Here is a 24,793-nt window from a genome sequence, read left to right on the forward strand (position 1 = left end):
TGCCCTGCAATCAATCGGCTCTTGGGGTTGGTCACACCTGAAGCCGATTCACTATTTGCCCAGGGAGCTGTATTAAAGAGCTGCTGCTGAGAGGAGAGAGATCACCAGGCTGGTGAGTGAGAACGCCAGCCTCACCGAGCCTCTGGGGTAAACGGACAGTGGCTGAATTTTTGTTTGGAATTCAAAAGAGGAATTTACCTTTGTTTGGGTTGAAGACAAGTCAGAATCCTGGCTTATGGGAGTGGTCGAAGACTTTTTTCAACTGTCACTAACTGTGTACTGTCTCTCTGCTGAAGGCCATCAACAACACAACGCCTACTTCTGTCCGGAAAAGAATCTTGAACCTCACAACCCACACCCCAAACCATTTATTATAGTTAATATACTTTTTCTTATTTCGATCCTACAAAACTGTCTCTTGTTTGTGTGTTTTCTGAGTGCAAAACCTTACTGCCACATTTGGTTGAGAATGCGGGCATTGCGGCCTGCAATGGTTTTACAAAAGGGGACAAAAACCACTGTCAAACTCAGAGGGCCTGCAGAGACCACTCGGGCAGCAATGTGAACAGCTACCCTGCCCTGAAAATGGCCATTCTGGCCCACTAAAGGCATCACCTGCAAACCCATGCCCAGAGTTTCCACTGTTAGTCCTATGACCCCAACTCTCCGGTATGACCCTAGTTAGCTGCACTGGTAAAGCTAACCCGAGCGTGGTTGACATCCGTGATGGGATCCTCAGCTATTGATCCCCTTGTAACAGACCGATGGATCAGAGCCCTGCCGAACAAAGCAAAACGCCACACCTCAAACACCAGCCGTGAAACGATGGACGCCTTGTTGGCCGTTCTGGAAAATTACCAGGTGACCACAGAATTATTGAAGTTCACTACACAGGAATGGGGTCATAATGAGCAGTTACTCACATTTTAAATAAAAAACAATGTACAGTGACTGCAATCGGAGAGGAGGTTAGGGAACAGTTGTTGGTGCCAAATTTCTTTATTTCGAAGGTCCTGTAACTGGCACACGTGCTTAGGGCATACTTGGGAACAAAGAAAACCTATAATCTGATCCTGAGACGTTTCTATTGGCTCGAAGTAAGAAAGCGGTCCAGGACTACTGGCGGCAGTGTTGGGAGTGTCATAAGGCAAGTACTAAGGTAATTTGCCACAACCCATTGATTGCCTTACCTATAATTGAAACCCTGTTTAGCCAGGTGGCAATGGGTATCATAGGCCCTCTTACCAATTCTAGTCATAGCCACCTTTTCATGCTAGTAATAATCTGTAATCCCACTTGGTACCCCGAGGCCATACCCCTATGTAGAGCCTGGGCTAAAGCTGTGTTCCTGCTGTTCAGCCAGGTTGGACTCGCTGATGAGATGAGATGTCAAGGGTGATGCGAGAGATTTGCACATTGTTAAAATTGAGGCAATTTCGTACCGCCATATACCACCCTCAGACCGTAAGTAGGGAAGAGTTTTAACAAGGCGGTAAATCAAATGCTAAAAAAGGTGATTGAAGTGAATGGGGAAAAACTGGGATCAGTTGCTGCCATATTGACTGTTTTTCTTCAGAGAAGTACATCAGAACTCAATGGGATTCTCTCCATTTGAGCTGCTGTATGGCCAGTAACCAAGAGGGCTGTTAGACATAGCTGAGGAAGCCTCGGAGCAGTGGTGGAACAAATGAACACACAAAAGTCTGGCCAATAGTGGGGGAGCACCTCGAGCATGATAAGAAAACCCATGCTCGAGTCTACTACAGGGGATAACAGGCACAAGAGTTTCAACCAGTGGACAAGGTGCTGGTCTTGTTCCTAAAGGCAGGGGCTAGACAAAATCATGGAGAAAGTTCTCATCTCATCTCATCTCATCTCATTAGCTGCACCGCTTATCCTCAGTAGGGTCGCGGGGGTGCTGGAGCCCATCCCAGCAATCATCGGGCAGTGGGCAGGGGACACCCTGAACTGGTTGCCAGCCAATCGCAGGGCACACAGGGACAGACAACTCACTCGCTCATTCACACCTAGGGACAATTTGGACCAGCCAATTCACCTGAAATGCATGTTTTTGGAATGTGGGAGGAAACCGGAGTACCCGGAGGAAACCCACGCAAGCACAGGGAGAACATACAAACTCCACACAGGAAGTCTGGAGCTGGATTTGAACCCACGCAGGAGGTTCCCATGACTTGAACTGTGCCGCACATGCGCTAACCACTGCGCCGCCGTGCTGCCCGCCATGGAGAAAGTTAGTACGGTAAAATATAATGTAAGACAACTGAACCATGTGAACCTGTTGGAAAAAAATGGCACCCTAGTCTTCACTCTCTCTCTGCTCCAACCCTCCACAGCCCTTCTCTGGAAATCCCAAAGGGGCTTTAGCTTGCCCCACGCCAGGACCAAGCAGAGCTGATAGAAAGAAGCAGTGAGGTCTTTTGTGACACCTCTGGATGTAATACAGTGGTGGAGCATGATATCTTCACAGACCCCGGAAAAAGAGTAAGAATACGACCTAATCGTATCCCAGACGCTAACTAAGAGATCATCCAACAGGAAACAAGAAATATGCTAGAGCTTGAGGTTATTGAAGAAGTTGTCATGATTGCCGATTGAACGCAGCTGCAGCGGCGTAATTGGCGCCAACAGCCCGGACAGCTGATTGGTGGACACTCCCTTTTAAAACCCCTGGCTTCCTCTTGGAAGCTGTCAGATCGTTGCAAACTGCCTTCTGCTCAGTTAGCCTTCTCGTCCGACCCCGTTTTTGCTAAGCCTTTTTTCTGCCTGATTTTTGTTACTGACCTGTTTCTGGACCTGATTACGCCCCGTTCTGCCTGCCTCCTGTTACCGACCTTGATTACGAACTCGATATCGCCTTTAATCTCCAGTCACGGCCAACGACTTGCTATTCCCGCCTGTGTCCGTTCCTCCTCGTCCGACACGGAAGTGTCACTCCCGCCCCGCTCACTCCTGTTTTCCGTCAGCCATCGGATCGTGCAAGCAAGCCTTACTCTCCCGCTTTTTTCAAATAAAAACTGAGAAAACAAGCGCTATTGAGTCCTGTGTCCATTTCTGGTCTGTGACAATAGTGCCTGGTCCAGCCCAATTGTGCTGGCACCTCAGCCTGATGGCAACACCCAGTTTTGTAATGATTTTCACATGCTAAATGGAATTACTTGGTTGTATGTCTTCAGAGTGTAAAACCGACCTAATTCCCTGGGTCGCCACACAAGGTTTAACATGGAATGGCATCTCAACACTAGTGCGCCACATCTTGCCTGGAGTGCTGCAGAAAATTAAGAAAATAAAAAAATAAGAATAAAAAAGAAAATCCATATATGTGCCTTGGCTCAAAAAAGCTTCAGAAACACTGCTGTAATGAGTGTCCTTAAAGCCTGGTTTTTTTTTATCTAAGACTTGCCTAATATTTTGCAAAATTCACAGTTTTGCATTCGAAGTGTTAATTATCAACAATGATGTAAAATGCAATGCAAAAATAAATACTTCAAATATATGGCACCCTCAACAAAACAAAAAGGAAAATGGTAATGTTTATTTAGCAAGAAAGAACATTTTAAATTAAAAAAAATTCTTATACATCATTTAATATGATTTTCAAAATTCAGCTGACATCCATACAAACAAACCAATACACAAACAAATCAATATGTGTATAAAAAAAAATAATAACGCTCAAGAATTCAATATCTATCTATCTACCCTGTGACGGACAGCAAGACAAACACATACAAAAACAAAGTCAAGTCAAGTCAAGTCATTTTTATTTGTATAGCCCTTAATCACAATAAGTCTCTAAGGGCTTCACAGATTAGTATACTATGTTACACAGACTATTTTTCAGTCGACAAGAAGAGTAGGTTATTATTCATAAGCAATGGAGTAGAAGTGAGTTTTAAGTTTAGATTTAAACATTTCCACTGAAGTTGCAGATCGGATCTCAGGGGGAAGAGCATTCCACAGCACCGGTGCCCGAATGGAGAACGCTCTCGAACCAGCAGAACACTTCTTTGTTCTCGGGATCACCAGAAGACCGGCACTCTCAGATCGTAGGCTTCGGACCGGGACATAGGGGCAGATCAGATCTGAAAGATAAGAGGGAGCAAGTCCATGTATGATTTTGTACAATACTAAGAGAACTTTGAAGTCACATCTTTGGCTAACTGGGAGCCAGTGCAAGTTAGCCAAAATCGGTGTTATGTGATCGTACTTTTTTGTCCTAGTTAAAAGCCTCGCTGCGGCGTTTTGTACTAGCTGAAGAGACTTGATTCTGGACTTCGGGAGACCGGAGAGTAGTGCATTACAGTAATCGAGACGGGAGGTAACAAACGCATGAATTATAGTTTCCGCATCAGACTGAGACAGCATTGAACGGATTTTGGCAATGTTACGAAGATGGAAGAAAGCGGTTCTAGTAATTTTCTTTACATGCATCTCAAAGGTTAGATCAGGGTCAAATATGACACCTAAATTTTTAACTGAGTCACTCTGTGTGATGTGACATTTGTCAATGTTCACAGCAGTTTTTGAGAATAAGTCACGGCATTTAGATGGACCAATGACTAACATTTCGGTCTTTTCAGAGTTAAGACGCAAGAAATTGAGTGACATCCACTCTTTTATCTCAGTGAGGCAGGCCTCCAAATTTCCACAGTTTAGTGTGGAAGATTCCTCCAACGGAAGATAGAGTTGAGTGTCGTCTGCGTAGCAGTGGAAGCTGATATTGTACTTGCGAATAATGTCACCTAATGGAAGCATGTAAATGTTGAAAAGAAGGGGGCCAAGCACTGAACCCTGCGGAACACCGCAGGTAACATTAAAGGGCTCAGATGTCATTTCACCATATTTAACACAGTGCGTCCTATCTGAGAGGTAGGATCTGAACCAGGAGAGGACGGTTCCTGAGAGACCAATCCATTTTACATACAACATTTTTTGGACCATGGCCAACCCAATTGCCCAAACACCCAAACAAGGTTAGCACCTCGGCACCCAAGTTGGTCATGCTTTCGTCCCACCAGATGAAACGGGACACAAGAAAGCGGCGATGTCACTCGGGTCAGGGTGAAACAACACACTCTTCTGTTCAACAGCAGGGCCCGACAGCTTTCACTGGTTTACCCCTGCCACATCATACAGGTGTCCTGCCCAATCCCTTAGAACACGTCTAAACATCCCACTATCAGATGTATCGACATTTCGTTCTGGATACACGTGTACTAGAATGACAATAAAGTAGATCTGAATCTGAATCTGAATCATTTACAACACATCTCCACTCATTCCTATCACCAACAAGAGCTCTGGCTTCAACTATATTTAGACCTTTTTCCTGCAGTGTACTCATAACACCATCCATCCATGTCAATCGCGGCCTCCTTCTTGGTCTCCTTCCATTGACTTCTGCTCTGTAGATCCTCTTCAACATTCGCTCCTCATCCATCCTCTCCATGTGTCCAAAACAACCGAGTACTCTCTTATCCACACGCTTGCTCAGTTCCACTACTACTCCAGTTCTGTCTCTCACAATTTCATTTCTCAATCTATCCAATCTTGTCACTCCTAACATATTCCTCAAACACTTCCTCTCAAAAACATTTAATTTCCTTCTCAAATCTGTGTTCAGGCTCCAAGTCTCTGCACCATAAAATATGAAACTAGAAAATAGTTAAATAATAAATTGTCATTAATTAAACTGCATATTTTTAAATGATCCAACCATTACGATGCAGATACTCTTTTAAATTAATATTTAACACACAAGGTAAACTCACACACTCAACTCTTAATATGCAACCTGTGACTTTCCAAATCTTTGACCAACAGGATCAGTAAAGAGTAATAGCAGGTCTGGTGTGAAAGTCTTCACATTTAACATGCATGAAGGTTTACATGAGAAAAGACATGTGGTGTCAAAGAAGTTTCCCCTAAACCCACATACTGCTGACAAGAACCTTGCGGCAATGTTTTCTATTCAAAACAAATATTGAAAATATTCTGAGAACAAATAATAGCAGTTGTGAGGTATGACTTAATATGCATTTATCTCATTGACACAACCAAAAGTAGAAATAGTTTTGTCAGCTTGTAAATCATTTTTATTTGAGTTTCAGGTTCCAGAAATATTGCGTCTGTTCAGTCATAAAGTTTATTCCATTTTCCTCCAAATTTGGTTTTGACTTTTTGATGTTGTACATATAGTATTGTACAACAAAGAATCTTCTACCCACAAGCAGCTGCATTCACTTTCTAGGCTAGTGTTTTTCAACCAGTGTGCTGTAAAACCTTGTCTAGTGAGCCCCAGGATTTTTTTTAATTTTTATCTTTGCAAAAAAGTATGCTGTAGTTCTATATACGTAGTTCTGTATATAGTATTTGTTTTTTTTCTCAGTGATCAGCCAAATAACTAACATTCATCTTTATTGGTAGGAAGCAGCAGATTACTCCTTTTTCCCTTTTATATGCTAATCTGATCATTAGGTATTACAGGAATATACATTTTACAATTTATTTTGTGTAATTTCCGTTGGAGATTGCAATGCAATAAAAACCCTCAATAAGACTAAAATGCTTCATAATTTAATATTTTTCTTATTTTACTGGAAATAAACACACACACACACACACACACACAAACACACACATAAAATAAAGTCATAATGTAGAAATGTTTTATTTCCATCAGTACAACATTTGTGCTCATTTTAAGTTTGATTTGGGTTATTTTTTGTGTGTTTATTTTTTGTTTTTAGAAAAACAAGATTAAAAACATTTTCTGTATTTTACCAACTATCTGCTCATGAGTGTAGAGGAATGAACTGCCACGGGTGCATTTCCTCTAACTTTTTTCAACCAACGACTCTGCCTACACCTCAAAAGACCCACAATTTGTTCGCAAGACCCTTCCTTGTTAGCTCACAAGAGCACGCACACCAGACCCACGGACAGACATTCCATTCATTCAGAGGAAGTGAACAGACTCTTCACCTGTATAATAAAGATTTGAACTCCCAAAGTGGTCATTTGTAATCAAAAGATTCATGATTTGCATACATTGGAGGTAGAGCGCTCGTCTTGGGATCAAGAGATCCAGGTTCCACTTCCAGCTCCTCCGTGTTATATCATACCTGTCAACCTCCCCGGCTCCATGCCCGTACAAACTGTCATATTTTCCTGTACAAAATACAAAATAATCGTACACCATATTTTTTTTTCTCTGAATGATGCATGATGGGAAATCCCCAGGCGGCAGACGCATGCGATTAACAAAATTGCGTTTTTCCGTACAGATTTCCTTGTACGTCGTACTTGTCTTAAAATGCATAAAAAACGTACAGTAAGACCTCAGTTATCGCGGTTAATGGGGACCAAAACCACACGCAATAAGTGAAAATCCGCGAAGTAGCGACGCACCTCACCTTCAAAAAAAAAATTTTTAAAAAAAATTTAAATTTTTTTTTTTTTTTTAATTATTATTTTTAGACCCGGTTAGACCCGCAAAAAGTGAAAATCTGCGAAGTAGCGACGCCCCTTCAAAAAGAAAAAAAATTAATCTCATCTCATCTCATTATCTGCACCGCTTATCCTTATTAGGGTCGCGAGCGAGCCCCTAACCCGAGGCGTGGGTACTTTCGGGCGCGATACGCACGACACCGCGACAAGCCGAGCGGGTCGGGCGCTCGCGCGGAGGCCAGCCTGTCGGAAGCGCAGCAGAATGCGTGTTCACGCGAGGGGGGAAGGATTTTGTACGGGAGTCGGATTTGGGCACCACACCGGCGCCCGGCGTCTCCTGCTCGGGCCGCGATGGCTCTACATGACGCTACACGGAACTTTTTTATAAATAAAAGTGCACCTTGGTTCAAAAAGGGTTGAAAAATACTGAGTTATACGATTAAAATGTATATCCATTTTGTATATTTGGACTGGTGTAAAATGACAGCTCTGTTGGATATTAATGTCTATTAATGTAAATGTTGTGCGAGTCATTAATCTTGGTGTGGCACACTGATTTACAAGGAAATTTGAAAGTGGCACTCCACACCAAAAAGGTTGCTGACCCCTGGCCTAGAGACTTGGCGCACGGTTTGCCCATGCTGCTCTTTTCCTCTCTCCATCAGATGAAAACAAGGCAAGATCGAGCCAATAAAGGGATAGAGAGCTTTCCAGCGAAGGAGGGGCCATGCGGCCAATATAGCCCCACGCCCTACATTATTTATTTGTGTGTTAATATTATTTTTGTTTTGGACTGATCAATCATTATCCATATCAATGAACTGCAAAATCGATAATTTGAAGTTATAATTACGATATGTTGTGAAGATCGCTTCCTTCATTTGTTGCAGGGCACCTGACATTCATGTTTTGGGAATGTGGAGACCGGAGTGCCCAGAGGAAAACCATGCAGGCACGGGAGAACATGCAAACCCCGCACAGAGAGGCAGCAGTAGCTGGAATTGAACCTCGGATCTGGATCTATAGTGTTTCCTCATGTGAGGTTTGATGATTTATGAAATATTTCACTGACAGGTATTTTTGTTCATGCGAAGCTTTTTTTTGTTATTTTTCTTGAAAAGAAAAGAAAAACGATAGTAAATCTTTCAAAAATGTATTACAAATGAAGTAAAATAAAAAAATTACAGCAAACGTGTTAACCAAAATGAATAATTGAGGCACTGTAAGAATAAATTATTAAAGAAAAATCTTTGTACTGTCAAGAAGATAGTTTAAGCTTTACATGAAACCGATACCAGATACTAATTTTTAAAGATTTTTAATAAAAAAAAGTGTGCCTTGGCTCAAAAATGGTTGAGAAACACTTGCAAGCGAGTACTGTACTGTACAGTACTGGAAATGAGCTTTTACGACTCATACCACCGTTATACGGCATGTCGTTAAAACTAAATGTGCGCAGTGTGATACGGCATCGCTGGTCGAGAAATAGGCATATGTCTTGATGTTGGAGTTTTTCAATGATTTCTTGTCACATCATACTTCGACGAGTAAGTCCACAACATAACATGACACAATATTTGTTATATCTCTTTGCGTTATATTTGACGATTCCGTAATAGAAAATATAACAGGCGAAAGGTGTTCGGAATCTAACTTGGACATGCGGCGTTTGCCTATGTGAATAAAGGAAATGCAGTAATTGCCTTTATGTTGCAGCGGGTTTCCAACTGATTCTTCTTCCAGAATTGAGCGATGCTGGTCACCATATTCTGCGCGCCGCGGGATCGCCCAGAGACCACGTTCGCCCTCGATGTGTCCCCGGAGCTGGAGCTGAGAGACTTTGTAGCACTCTGTGAACTCGAATCGGGAATTCCTGCTGGAGAAATACAGGTATGGACACTCGACGGCGAGCGTTTATACTACATACGCCGAGCTAAGCTAGCTTGCGGTTAGTTAGCACATCCGGCTTTGCTAGCATGAATCATACTTTTCCACACTTGGAGACTCTGGCGACTTGAAAAGTCCCTTACTACTAACCGTTTGCTATCAAGGGTTATTAACAACGTATACTCCGTTGGTGTCATGCGCACATGTGGAAAATTCTACGTAATTCTCGTCTTATTACCAGTAAGAGTTTGTTTACGAAGGCTAACAGGGAAAACAAACAACACAATCACGGTGTGATGCAATAAACGGGCGACCGACATCTTACCATTTTACTGTATTGTCATCAGCCTAGTAAATCCCGTTGTTCAGAAATCTTACAATTACTTTATTGTACATATCAGGGGTGGTGAAGAAGTTTGACACAAAGAGACGAAATTTTTAACTGAGAGTCAAAGAGCCACACCACTGACGTGCCATGACAGACACACACACAATTAAAAACAAATAATTTCCCATTACACACTCCTCTTCTTACAATACAACAAGTATTGTTCTTGTGTTGATTTCAAGGAAAGTGTCTACCCTCAATACACACTAAATAAAAAAACTAAAACATGAAACGAGGCAAAGAGCCACAGTACAGTGGAACCTCGCTAGTTCGCGGTTCCACTTTTGCAGGTTCAGAGCTACGCGGGTCTAAAAAATATACCTTACCTTCTCAATGAAAGCATTTATTGACTTGACGGCATTGAGCGCGAGTTTATGACAACTGAGGACACGGTGTGGACACTCTTATTGTGAAGGGGAGGGGGAGGCCCTGACACAATGCTTAGTCATGGTGAGTTACCGCTTCGCTCACCCCCCTCCTTTAACTCCTCCCTCCTCACCCCCTTCTTATGTGGCGCTCAGTTTATCATGGAGGAACTCGGTGACGCGACGTTAATATTTTCTCTTCTGTCACATTTCATCTCAAGTTTGACTTTATTATACCAAAAGCGAGCGGTTGTTTGTACTACCCAAACACGGCTAATTGTGTGTGGTTTCGTGTATTTGTTGTAAAAGCCATTCGATGCCGCTAGCTAAAGTTTGTTTTTATTGTCATAAAGTAGCTCTTTCACTTTCATTAAAATGAACACAGACCATTTTTCAACTGTTGTTTCCTAAAGCGCTTCACAAACACTCATCAAATATCACATTTTCACTGTTTTTATTTTCAATATGTAACCGGGAGTGTTAACAAGCGAAATAAACTGCGATGGCTGCATGTGGTTGAGAGCGGTTAATACAATCATACTGAATTGTTCGTAGTGGTTTTGCCGCAGTCCTATTCCGTGTACATACAACATATTTTACTTTTTTTTTTTTTTTGTCATAACATAAATTTCTCTCTCTCTCTCTCTCTCTCTACCCGTATTCTATATGGTGTACTGTATAGAGGGGGGTATACTGTATTCCTGTATACGTTTTTTTAAGCATTTTTGAAGGGGTGCCACTACTTCGCGGATTTTCAGTTTTTGCGGGTGGTCTTGGTCCCCATTAACCGCGATCTCCGAGGGATTACTGTATATAGAAAATATGATGAGGCAAAGAGCCACATTCTTATTTGCCAAGAGCCGCATGCGGCACTAGAGCCACGTGTTCGCCACCCCTGGTATATATTGTATTAAAATGGGGTTCCAACAAAAAATGTAATCGATATTTGATAAATCTTTGCAATTGTTTTGATCCATCGTATGAACTAAGACGTTGGTTAGCACTGTTGAAAGCTTTTATTAGTTGATATCCAGTTACTGGTTTGGTCAAGAAAAAATAATGTTAATGATTATTGCCCAAAGTACTATTTACCAACCAGGGGCTTGAAACATCTAACTCCAAAACAATTACTTTTGATAAAACCCCAAAAATATTTGATTCGTCAAACTTGATCTTTGCATTCTCACAATATTAATAGGTATTTGATAGTTTTAGTCTGATGTCACGCTCTGACCCAGATCTAAATAATTTTGTTGCTGCTAAATGTTATTGCACTACTTTTCATTGAACAATTTCTACGATGCACCTACAACTTAGGCTAGTCTCCAAGCACTTCTGTGTTAATATTTTACCTATTTATCCTGACATTTCCCTTATCTTATCTTTCTCTTTAGTTATATGAAACATGTTGAACCATACTGGATGGTTTGATGTCATCATGAGTCTAACCCAGTGGTTCCGGACCACAACCGGGCTGTTTTTTTTTTGGTACCTGGTCGCTCAAAAAGAAAAATAAGTTTTCCTCCTTTTTTGTTGCTTACTATTGTTTTATAACATGGTTCCAGTCACGTTGAATATGGGGTTTGAGGCGGTGCGCTTGATATAAAATCGGCGTGTTTACGTGAGTGGGCGCAGTTGCCTGTCAGGTGGTGCAACTGTCACGTTGGAAGCAAGGACCCTCACATGCAGAAGGTATAGCAAGGGATGAGTGAAACCAAATTTGAGTTTATAACCAATCAGCATGGAGAATTGTAACCTGCAGACTATGTCAGGTTACAAAGATAGTAAACAAAAATCGCAAAAAAAACTTAGCAATGGAGTTTGAGAATGCTTGGTTCCCTACGTCAAAAACATGAAAGAGAGACCCCATACCACTAACAAATTTTTCGCCACGGCCGAGTTATAGGGTGAGTTTGTCTTTTTGAGTAATTGGCATGCGGATCAACGCAACGTTTTGCGTTTAATCTGGGTTCCCGCAGATCCTTGAAAAGTCTCAAAAGACAATGGATTCATTATTCTAAAAAATAAGGCCTTAATTAGCGTTAAAATGTCTTGACTCCAATTCGAAATTCTTAAGCGTGAACACGTAATAAGAGCTATATTTGATTGAACTAAAAGATTTAGTAAATATATATATATCGTCTTTTTTTTTTTTTTTTTAAATCACTGATTTACTTTTGTGGCAACATCACATAACCAGAATAACGTAACTATCAAAACGTGATGTGGTTTTAGACGGGCCATTCAGAGCCGACGCATGTCTTGGGTCTACCCACAATACACAGCAACTTCGGACAAAAACGTTAACTTTGAACCATGTCTGAAAAGTTTCAATATAATGAAAAGTGGCTGTCCAACAAACGTTTTTTTGCCATGGCTAAAAGCCGTGCCAGGTCACGTGTGCGAGGCACGATGTATTGTGTGCTTGAAATGTTTGTGTTTGTTTTTTTGTTTCAATTGTTTGTTTTGTTCGACTTGGCCTCAAATTTAATTTCATAAGGCATTAAAAAGTCTTAAACAGTTTTAGAATTTAACTTGCCTTGTGCTCTAGGAACCCTGTTAATGTTACTTTAGCAACCAGAGTGCGTTGCAGTGAGTTGCCCATGTCATGTGATAATAGTGTGATGTAACGAGGGCAGCCAAATTTTAAACATTATTATACAGTGGATTTGCGCTCATTAAAGTTAGTAGTATTATAATGTTGTTATTATTTTGTTATTAATAATATTATCAAAATTGTTAATATTTTTTAAAGTACAAATGTGCTTAATGCTGCCCTCTGGCCGGGCAGTGAACATTTTCTCATTAAACCAGTCGATTGGGATCCCTGATCTACACTATTCTGTTATTGGTTGTTGAATATAAACTGTGGTGTGATGCGTAGTTTTTTTTTTGTGACGTAACCATTTTCTTAGTGCAATGCTCTCTCTGGAGATGGCCATGGCGCATGCCTTAAAGCCTAGCCAAAAAATATGTGCTGTCCTTTGGCCGAAATGAGTTCAGGAGTGAGCTTCGGGCGTCCTGAAAGCCTGGCCGAAAAGGATACACTGTTAGCAGCAAGCTGTGGGCCAAGCGTGGCCCTGACTTCATTCAATGCCGCCTCTGGAATTGGCCCCAGTGCACACCTTAAATCCATGCTAAAATTAGTGCAATGTTATATGCTAAGTGGAGGTCACAGAGAGGACCTAACTTAAAGCAAAGAAAACTGCAGGGATGGCCCGGATGTGCTAAAGATCCTGGCTGAAAACAGTGCGTCTTTTGCTGGCCTAAATTACTTCCTACTTAAGGCACTTCTTTTTTATGTATGGCCCTGTTTGTTGATTTTTGAACATTTGTCATCATAGCGTAGCCTGGAACGTTCAACTAACGGCAGCCTAACTAGAGCTTTGATATCCACAATTTCAAAGGTCAACTCATGATTATCTGTATAGCCTTTAATCACAAGGTATATAAATATATTAAACAATGATGTAAACATTCACTTACCCACCTATTATGGTCGCCACAATTTGGATGGTCCGGATGAATATAACGTCATAAAGAACTATAAAATTGTCCGGATGACTACCTGTATAACGTCATAAGGTTCTATAAATTCTTATTTAAAAAAAAAAATCCTCATTGGGCTGAACACGATCAATATCCTGAAAAATGTGACTCGTGGTTTTGTTCTGACATCCGTGGAATGGTTATTTTGAGTCAACAGAATGGTACAAAGTCTTATATTGGAAGACAATATAAATTGGTCAATATTTAATGTGACGAATCTGGAGAATTCCTATCCCTAAAAACATGTCGCCGTAAAATCGGTTATTAGAATAGTTGACGAATATTTAATTGATACGTTGTTGAACCTCTATTTAAAATAGAAACACAGTTATTTTTTTCAGGCAAAATAAGGCTGACAGGAGAGTTGCCCGTCTGTTAAAAAATGCCTCTAGTAAACCGTAGTCCTACTATAGTCTAGGGTAGTGAACACAATATCAATAAAAACAAAAACCTAAGCACCAAGTAAGTGTTGGAAAACATGGTATACAATATTTTTGAAATTTTATTTAACAGATTTTTTCGAGTTGCGAAATATATTTCTTTGGTTTCAAAAGCGTAAAATGTATCCCATTTCAATATTATGCCAGACTATCTCATTGGCAAAGGACTTTTAAAAGATCACCATATGTTGATTATTGGTATGTGTTTAATACTGTCATTGCTCTTTGGTCTACAAAGTTGTAGTGTTATATCAGTGTTCTCGTTTTCCTGCGTCCTAGACTCATCATTTTTGCTGGGGACGCATAGTCTCAAATCAACGTGCGTCCCCGGGACGCAACTTTTTTGACACAAAATTGTCATTATAACCCGATTACATTTTTTTTAAACAAAGATTTACCGCACTCCAAACTTTTCGTCAGGCAGATCCGGCAGATGTTGTTTTGGTCTTGCTGTTCGAGTTTTCATCTGCACGCCGATCTCAAGTTTTGTGGTAAAAAGTCCGTCTCTTTTTAGAGAACCGGCTTTTTCGGCTCAACTCATTCAAGAGAGCCGGCTCTCAAACGGCTCACTTGCTTTGATGCATTATATTACGAATTATTATGTTGTATTAAAAAGTTAAGAAAAAAAGTATAAAAGGAGAAAATGAAAAAAAGACAGGTTTGTGGTTATCCCTTTAATCAGGATATTACCAACAATAATTTGATGCAGAAAATGAATTAATAATTTGATTGATGATGATTAAAACTGAATACATATATAGATTTTTATTATATATTTGTCACTCGATAACACTAAATTTTGGGGACCCATAGATCTCTCTTGGGACTTATAGATTTTTGAGCATGCGAGTCCCCGGGACTCATCACTTTTCAGAGGTAAAATGAACACTGCTATATTAAATAATAACAAGAGCTGCTTATAATATTATGGTTGCCCCTTTTAGCTATTTTAGAGTTTAATTATATAGCTGTTCCCAATGTATGGTATCAATGCAGTACCACAATGTGAGCTGCTGCCCCAACCACAAGACTAAATGCTTTCTGTAAAGTTAATAACTATATTACTGGTGAATAAAATGTCCAAAAGGTTTCTGTTAAATGTGCATTAACAATATTCTTGTTTTCTTTTAAATAAAGATATTGTATGTGGAGCAACCGCTAAAAGACCCTACCCGTGCCTTGGGAAACTACGGCATGAAGGACGGAGACGTGGTGGTCCTCAGACAAGCTGAGAGACGGCCGCCGCCCACTCAGCCAGCTTTCCCAGGTGAGAACATGTCATGTAATCCATGATTGCAAATGTGGAGACTGCAAAAGAAAATCAGGCAAAACTCATGTTTTAATTTGCTGTGAATGGACCTAAAACATTTTTTAAATTTCAGTTGGCAGAGAACAAAGAGCAAATATATGAATTGCTTACCCGACCTGCAACCATTAGTCGACTTTGTCAACAAAAATCAATAATGGAAATAGTCGACAATGAATTTCACTGTCTAATGTTGTCGCCAGACACATTTTTCTAGCAGTGAGAGTTGCTCATGCGCTGTAGTGTCACTGTCTAGAGCAATAACGAACATACAGAAATGACAGCGTCAAAATCAAGTACATGTACCAAAGCTTCTAAAATATGGGAGCTATTTGGCTTAGATTCGGCATATAAAAAGACTACTTTTGAAGTTTGCTAAGCAGACCTTGTGTACCATGGCAGTAGTTCAGTTGCGCACGAGCATTGAAAGATTGCATCGGACAATTTGACAAAGCGGAGTTTCTGTATGATTCAAGTTATGTTTAAGCCAATACGGTTTTGATGACATGCATTGTACTTATATATTTTTACGAATTTTCCAGACTATAGGTCGCAGGTTTTTTTTCATAGTTTGGCCAGGAGTGCTACTGATTGACCCTTTGCATGTTTCTCTGGCAGAGGTTTATTCATGGTTTATGTCGCCACCCAGCTAGCAGTAGTTTTTTGGCAATGGTATTGAAAAACTCTCATGACATTTTGCAATTTGGGGATAATCAAGCTTTATTGTTGTCATTATTTACTAACTTCTCTCAACTTTTTACCGCTTAGGTCTGCCCCATATTGACTTTCGCTCCATCACAGTGCCCGGAGCCTCGACTTCAACCCCTCCCCTTAGTACCAACAGGCCCACGCAACGACAGGTTGCCCAGCCTCCGCCGCCACTGCAGCAACAGCAGCAACCGTTGCCACCACCTCAGCAACAGCCACAGCGCAGCGCCCAACCCTCCACGTTTAACCCACCAGCCCTTCGCGGCTCCTCTGCTCAAGGGCTTGATGACCCTGCCTTACTCCAGCAGATGCTCCTGTCTAATCCACATGAGCTCTCCTTACTGAAAGAGCGAAACCCGCCGCTTGCTGAGGCCTTGCTGAGCGGAGATTTAGGTAAACAAAAGTGTTATTCCCTCAACAAATTCCAAACAGGTCTCCTTTCTTTTAACCCCTAACGTTCCTGGAAAATTCGCCTAAAATCACAATCCAAGCCATACCCAAAGTCAATTCAGTGGTGTTCTTTCGAGACGGACCAATTCGCAACTCTGAAACCTAAGCAACTGTGTATTTTACTTTGACCAATTCTTTAGACAGTTTGAAAGAGTTGTAAATCTTTGAGCTATTTTTCTGCCTTTCCATCACTTGCGCTTCATAATGGTGCGTGAAAATGAATCACGAGCGGCGTTTATTTTGGTGTGGAATTTGAATACACTCTGTACACCTGCGTATCATTATTTTTAGAATTTAATTGGCTAACCAATGTGTCAGTTTGAATTGGTCACTATTGGCTGAAGGTATTCAAAGGTAAAGGAGCCGATGTCTGTTTTATCAATACAGGCTTTCATAGGCTATGGCAAGCTAAGGACCATGAATAAAAAGCTTGCAATTGTCCGAAAATTGTGCCCTAGGCTAAAGACCATATTGGAAATTTTACGAGTCTGTTTATTTGTAAGCAGGGAATTATGGGGCAAAGCAGATGGATTGCTACAGAAATGCTTCAAGGCAGTCTTTTTTTAAAATCTTGTCTGCACTATTGTGTGTATTGGAGTAAATATTTGACACTCTTGGATTCATTAGACGGTCCTGGATGTAACGATTCGATGTTCGCAGGGAATCATCTCATGAGCTGACTACCAGAGGCGTTACTGGTGAGATATCCAGGCTTCATAGTTTTCGGGTATCTTGTTTGATACTGATCGTAAAGTTTCTGTGATTGGTACATTTTAAAAGGGTCAGCATATTTTGAATCCCAAGAGTTTCAGCTTTTCCAATAATATGTATTTCAGTAACTTGTGACATCGTACGGACACGTATTTGCTTCTCAAAAGTCTGACGTTAAGGGGCTTATTGTACAGTGCTACCTCGGCATAAGAGCTCATTTTTTTCTAGGTTCGTGCTCATAGCTCGAATTGCTCTTGACAGACAGATGGTTCCACAAAATCATGTGAAAGGTTTCATGTTCAAATATATTTATACACATAGTATTATTTCATGTTTGTCTCTCTGACTTCCCTCTTTTTGAATGGGTTTTCTCTGGGAAATCTGGTTTCTGATGTTTGATTAACATGCACCCATCACCCCCCCCCTCCCCCCTCCCAGAGCGTTTTACCAAAGTGTTGCTGGAGCAGCAGCAGGATCGTGCCAAGCGAGAGCAAGAACGAATTCGTCTGCTGACTGCAGATCCCTTCGATTTGGAAGCGCAGGCAAAAATAGAGGAGGAAATCAGGTTAACCTGGGTTGTTTTCTACCTGTTGTCCTTTTATGTCTTGCTGATTTCTCTTATCTTCACATATTCCAGGCAGCACAATGTAGAAGAAAATATGACCATTGCAATGGAAGAAGCTCCAGAAAGCTTCGGGCAGGTGGTTATGCTCTACATTAACTGCAGAGTCAACGGGCACCCTGTGAAAGCATTTGTTGATTCAGGTAATTGTTGGAGCACTCTAATAAACCATCTGGCAAAAAAGTATTTTCATTACTTATGCTAGGGCTGGGTGATAATGCCCAACATTTATTGATTTTTACCAGTCTAGAGATAAAGATTTTTCATCGATTTCAAACAGAAAACCCCAACAATCACACATTCATTCAAAGAGTTTGATCGATTAAAAATGCAAGCTGTGTGAACTGATCGGACAAGATTAATCTATTTTAAATCTGTTTTGAAGGAAATATAAAACTTGAAATACGTGCAAAAATTCATACTTGTTTTGTGAGTAATTTGCATTAATACCAAAACTTGTTCGTATGTAAGAATCGTATATTAATTCATTCAGTGCCATAACATATAAACACGTTTTCAGAAACATTGTCCCTTAGTGCCAAAATGTAAAAATAAGTTGTTGTTTTTTTTTTAACATTATAAAGTGTTTGGCGTAACTTATCAGTAAGTATCAAGCCTCTGGGAATGATTTCAGTATGACAAATCACTATTAGATGGCAGGAGTGGCTTTGCCCGGATCTTTCCACACAAGAAAGCTCCCACTTCCTAGTCTTGCTTCCTGTATCCAGTGATTGAAGTGTGGAAGCTGCCCCGTATGGGGAATATAGGTGTCGTGAGGCAGTGTGATCAGAGTAGCGAATATTTATGGGCAAGAACAGATGGTTAACGCTTCAAGCTTTTTCTTGTCTCATCGCCGGGCAGAGAGACGTTACGTTCATCGCCATGGTGACCAAAAATTGTGTGATAACGCCACCAGATACATCAGGTGCTGAAAAGTTCTTGCAAAGTTCATGCATAAGTTCAGTGTTATTGCAATAACATGTCATTTTGCAAGCCAAGTGCCCTTGAGTTGGAAAGCGTTGTTTGGATATTGGAGGTATAACAAAAAAAAAGTTTGGCCTCAAATGCATTCTTTCACCAAAAAAGCCGTATTTCTCAGAAGTTTTCTTGGAAACGTGTTTTTTCAAGAAACTTAGCAGTGTTTCAACTGTTTACTAAACAATGTTAATTTTTTTTCATCAAAGTTGAGGGTTCAAGCTTTCTTAAGAGAGCCCTCAAAATGACAAAAATTGGCTTTCACTAGCTCTTCCCATTTTAGAGATGCGTCTTTCATTGACGAAGTTAACTAGCACCAGCTTTGGGTTATTCAAATTAAAGTAATAAATTCCTACTATGAATTTTATGATTTTGCCCATTTTGACATTTTCAATTTTTTAACTGTCAAATAAATTAGATTTATTGCCCCACCCCAATTTCTGTACTGATATTGAACACAAATTTGAAATTAAAATATTGGGGGGGGGGGGGGGGGATTTAGTTTCACGAGCGCCATTACACAAGATTTTATGTACATGTATAAAGGGAGGCTGACGAAATAGCTTTATAACTGTTATAATCAAAATTTCAGAAAAATTGCAATATACTCTTCCCCTAAAATAATTTTCAGCTTACAATTAAAGCGTTATTTTCTCTCTGAGGTGCCCAAATGACCATCATGAGCCAAGCCTGTGCAGAACGCTGCAACATCATGCGATTGGTAGATCGACGCTGGGCAGGCATCGCCAAGGGAGTTGGCACGCAGAAGATTATCGGCAGGGTTCATCTGGGTGGGTGTTTGTGTGTGTGTACCAAATAAAGAGATCTGTACTGCATTGTCTTTTCGCTTGTTGATCTGCCGCTTGTGTCTATGCAGCTCAGGTTCAGATCGAAGGGGACTTCCTTCCCTGCTCTTTCTCTATCTTGGAGGACCAGCCGATGGACATGCTTCTTGGATTGGACATGCTCAAGAGGCACCAGGTAAATATCTAGTGTATCTCTCCCTTTTATAATTTCTTTTAGCTTAATATAATCCCGAAATGTACTTACTGGGTTCACACGGGTGCTCGAAATCCTTAAATGCTTAAATTTTAATGTTGTTGGAGTTTTTTTTTTTTCAATGTTTGAAAAGTGTTTGAATTTTGGGCTTGTAACAGCTTGAAATTGTTGTCATGTTCCTCGGCAGTCTTGATTTGATAGACAAAAATAAAATAATGAAACACTTAAAGACTAATCAGAGGTCAGACAACTCACTACCTGTAGCCTCTGCAATAGTGCTGTTTTTTTTCTGTAAAAGCCCTTCTGGAGACAGACATTGAGAATTAGCTTTGGCTAAAATGTTAGCGTATGTGACATGAGTTTATGGCGCATACTTGTCCCATTTCAAGTAAACGGAACTTGAACTTGAAATAATAAGTCTGATTGACACTGCTCTCTTGTGGCTTCGCTTTGCCATTGTATTTCTTAATCCTTTATGGAAGCTAATTTAGTTTGTATGGCTTTTGCATTTGAAGCTCCATCGCCCCCTGCAGGTTTTACCCAAGAGGACAGGTGCATTTTATGAAATGTGTGTAGGTGCAAAGATTATGTATCAGTTATGACTATTTATATTCGGCCATGCAATAAAAAATCAATTTGTAATGGTAAAAACTTCTTGCAACCGAAAATGTGACTTGACTTAAAAAAATGTAAGTTGCATATTGCCTATATGGGGGTGAATTTGTTTTAAAAATATTTACACACTCACTGTTCAGATCTACAAATATATTGACGATTTACTCAATATCTAAAATTATGTCTCTATAATTGCACACACAAGGTTACAAATCACATATGTTAATCACAAATATATTTGCGGCTCTGCTAAATACATGATTTACATCGCACTTCTTTTAATAGTACAAAAAAAATTGGCTTTGAAACTGTCATGTTCAATAAGACATATTATGCATATCCTAAGAAAGAAGAGACGCAGACACTTAGCCTTTTCCAGCTAGGAGAAACGGAGAACAACAAAAAAGGTTGCTAACAAACTTCAGACGTCTCTGTTTGCCCGTCTTTTTTTATTAAAATTACAATATTCATCTTCCAAAAAAGAGGTAGGAGAAGACACAGCCAGAGAACAGGTCAAAGAACTAAAAAATATTGCATTCCACTTCATTACTGTTATGTGAACAAATATTATTGCTGTCGGACTAAAATGTAAACACCCTACTTGTAGCGTTAAGACTGATGGTAAGTTATGGAAGTGTTTAATAAGTGAATGTGAGATAACGATCTGATAATTATTCCTTCAAACTCCTTAAAAGGTTCTTGCATTTCGGCAATGAAAAAGGTGTACAAACCCTGTACTTAAGTCATTCTTTAAAAATCTTGCAGTGTTCAATCGACCTGAAGAAAAGCGTGCTTCTCATCGGCACAACTGGCACGGAAACACGCTTTTTGTCCGAGGCGGAGCTGCCTGATTGTGCACGATTGGCCTATGGGCCAGAGGGACGCGAGGAAGGCCGTCCTGAAGAAATAGCGGACAGGGAACTCGCGGAGGCGCTTCAGCGGTCCATACATGAAAGCGGTAAGCATGGTCTTGCTACAGTTGTTTTTTTATTTTTTTATTTTGCATTTTTTTTGCCTTCTCTTAATGACAATTGCATGGGCCACATAAACCTTATTCATATTGTCAGATGATCATGTCATGCCATCACTTGAGATACATGTGGTCTGTTTACAACAATGGGAAAAGGAGTGATAAGATTGATAAGTTAGTAGATTCCCAAGTATTCCGAAGATTGATAGCTTAGTAGACTTTGATTGTTAATAACCTGATGTTAAGAAAACAAAACGGTTTAAAACTTGTGAGTAAAAACGGTAGTGAAAAAGGGACATGTTTTGTACATGCTAATGAGACTAATGATTAAAACGCTTGCTATGTCTACATCATAAGGTGACAACAAAACTCAAATGCTACACGTGTGGAAAAGTTTGGTTTTGTTACTGCACGTTCTGAGTGCCACTTCTAACTTTTTCCGTCCTTCTGCATGATGTGTGCGGTGTGTGCCTTAACACCTGAGCAGGACAGCATTGATGCAAATGGAGACACCTGGAGAGGGGCCAAAAAAATCAGGTACTGAAAAAGCTCTCAGGCCAGTCATTGCAGGTGTTGAACTAACCTGTCGTTTTTGTGTATTTTATTCTCCCACCTTAATTATGGTCATGAAAAAAGCTGTTTTGTGTGTTTGTGTATTTTGGCGCGATGCTTGTCTTTGAATGATTGCTTAATTTAGTGAATATGAAAACAGTGAAATTGCTGAGTCCAAAACCTGTTAAAATGGATCATTAATCAATTTAATAATGTTATTGCATATAAAATATTGATACTTATTATTATTTCTGTTTGGAGGTGGATTATTACTATTGGTAAAATTTACACTAGAATCACGGGGAAATGTAAAAGTAGTTGTTTCATTTGTTTTAATTTACAAGAACAAAATGGCCTGAAGTCCATTTGTTTCCTTATGTTCCAAAATACTTCATACTGTGTCTTGAAAAAAAAATGTATTATAAATACTGCATATGAATGCACTGTAATGCGGTTTTTCATAAAGATATACTTTTAAGTGACATTAAAAATGTGTGCTGTGACTCCTTGATAGCTTCCAATAAGCCTCTGCCTTTGTATAATCTTAATTGTGCCATCTGTTTTTTACCAAAAAAGACCCTGCAGATGGACAGACTACCTCTACGCAGCCGTCACCATTGTCACTTCCTGCAGACTCAGACCAAATGTCCTCAAGCGACCATCTCCAGAACCCGGATTTGTCTTGCTCAGAATCCAACCAGATATCTTTAGATCTGACCTCAGGACCAGACCAACTTGAATCCCAAGAGACACATCTGCCCATTGATCAGGATCAACTCCAGGGTCCCTCGCTGGAAGATTACACTGTCCCGGTAGAAGAAGCCCTGGAAGTTGATCAGTCATCCGAGCCCCTGCAGTGTTTGGATGTTGGTGAGAAGGGTAACAAGGAGCCATCTAAATTAGAGAACAATTTAGCCCTCCCCAATCCAGAACTAGTACACACTCAACCCATGGACCATGAGGAGATTGGGTCCCAAACCCTTGACCCGTGCCCCTCAGACTCAGTCGAGATGGACCCCTCGTGCAAGGATAATTTTAAGGGCTCTGACATAATTTCGTCCCTGGCCGCTGCGCTCTTGGAGCTCCACGAACTGCTGCTCTCCAACAACTGTGGTGACCCCCGCAACCAGTCTCATCCACAGGAGAAGGATTCAATCCAGACAAGAGATAAACCAAGTGATGCCAAAGCCGCACAAACAGCTGCTTGCGAAGGGCCCTCCAAAAGAAAGGGGGCTCTCTCTTCAGAGAGGATTCTTGAGCTAAATATTGAACCGGGCGAAACCAGCATCAAACATGCAGAGTCAGGGAGACCTGCAGATCCCCCAGTCAAAGCCACAAAACCCAGCATTTATAACCCTGACTTGGCAAATCCTCTACAGCTTCCATCCGAAGGCAAATATTCTAGCATTAACAATCCTGAGTCTGCAAGTCGCCCAGATCCAGAAGAGGACTTCAGGGAAAACCCCAAACGGTGGCAGGGGAGCGGTGATGTGTACGGGCAAGCCTCGGACGCAAGCGTCCTGGATGGTCTTGTCCCCAACTCCTCTGCCAGTCCTCCTCCTGAAACGCTCATAGACAAATTTCCGGCCGAACATATCCAGAGGATCCAGGCTGCAGGTTTTTCTGCCCACGATGCTGCAGAGGCTTTGGAGCAGGCGCATGGGGTCGTGGAGCTGGCTTTGCTGGCGCTCCTGGCCCGCAGCATCACTGTGCCCACCTAAGACTCCAGGCCAGGTCCCTACAATAACTTGTCTCCCTTGACCCTTTTGGTTTTGCATCTAAATGTCTTGTGTCTTGACAGGGATATCAAAGTACTGATGAGCGGGTTTTTTTTGTTTTGTTTTTTTACAAAATTGATATGTGCCGTCTTTGCATGTCGAAGTCACAAGCAAGCACCAGTCTCATTGGTTTTTAGGGTTGTTTCAGCTTTCATTTTACATCATTCAGCAACGACACGTGCATTGTTTATTTCTGAATCATGAAATATATCACTATTCCTTTATATTTAAGTGAGGCAAAACTACAAATATTTTATTTTCCATCTTTGATTTTGTGATGGAACATAACTAATGTGTGTTATGGGTCTTATTGTGTGTAGTCATCACAGTACACCATTGACAATCGCTGACATTGATTTTTTTTCCTATCCCACATTTCTGTCGTAGTACCTTTTGACAGGCAGAATGGTGTAGAAGGACAATTAAAATGCTGGAAAGTAGAATAAATTCAGATTGGTTGTACAAAAAAATAATTAATAATTTTCATTCTTATAAACATTAATGGCCACATTCAAAGAGTTACTGACCCAGACTAGCCCGAGTAGAAGGGCTTGCAGACATAAATGTTGAGCAGGTTTCATGAGCTTTAATTCGTTTCAAAAGAATTATGAATGGAAATTTCAGTACAGTACCCTAATGTTAAAACTCCCTACAAAATATATCCTGTAAATGTAATATTTGGCCATATTTCGGGTTCAACACTCAAACATATGTGTTGACCTGTACTTTTTTATTTGTAAATTGTACTACCCCCATGGTTTATAGCTTTTACTGGTCAAAATTGAAGTGTTCAATGTTTGTCATTTTAAGCGTTTGTGTTGCAAAGTTATTTTGAAAGTACTTCTGTTTTGTGTAAAATGTGTTCAAGCATATCGCACTGGTTTACAAAATCATTCTCCCAAACAATCCAGTTTAAAGCAAATTATGTTAATTAAATTGTATGGGTGCTTGCCATTTATTTTGTCTGTCAAATAAGGACGTGTATGCATTACAGTAGTTTATTTCTTT

The 24,793-nt window shown here is 40.5% G+C and overlaps 1 protein-coding gene across 1 annotated transcript; it reads left to right on the plus strand.

Annotated features, from left to right (window-relative positions):
• Positions 1–8,912: 8,912 nt before the first annotated feature.
• Positions 8,913–24,743, plus strand: ddi2 (DNA-damage inducible protein 2). Its single transcript, XM_088338860.1, has 10 exons — positions 8,913–9,017; positions 9,187–9,360; positions 15,237–15,366; positions 16,174–16,506; positions 17,713–17,839; positions 17,912–18,039; positions 19,534–19,662; positions 19,749–19,852; positions 21,251–21,443; positions 22,584–24,743. Exons 2-10 carry the CDS (start codon positions 9,223–9,225, stop codon positions 23,726–23,728), a joined length of 2,427 nt encoding a protein of 808 aa, XP_088194986.1. The 5' UTR covers positions 8,913–9,017; positions 9,187–9,222; the 3' UTR covers positions 23,729–24,743.
• The last annotated feature ends 50 nt before the right edge of the window (positions 24,744–24,793 follow it).

Source organism: Urocampus carinirostris, chromosome 6, assembly GCF_059441175.1.
Source record: "Urocampus carinirostris isolate Australia breed hairy pipefish chromosome 6, RoL_Ucar_1.0, whole genome shotgun sequence".
Classification (NCBI taxonomy): Eukaryota; Metazoa; Chordata; class Actinopteri; order Syngnathiformes; family Syngnathidae; genus Urocampus; species Urocampus carinirostris.

What these genes read in the sequence shown, in the direction of transcription:
- ddi2 (XM_088338860.1), top strand. Translation starts at nt 9,223, where the DNA reads ATGCTGGTCACCATATTCTGCGCGCCGCGGGATCGCCCAGAGACCACG. An exon ending in TTCCTGCTGGAGAAATACAG is followed by an intron (nt 9,361 to 15,236) that starts GTATGGACACTC and finishes TTTTAAATAAAG; the next exon opens with ATATTGTATGTGGAGCAACC. An exon ending in ACATGCTCAAGAGGCACCAG is followed by an intron (nt 19,853 to 21,250) that starts GTAAATATCTAG and finishes AAAATCTTGCAG; the next exon opens with TGTTCAATCGACCTGAAGAA.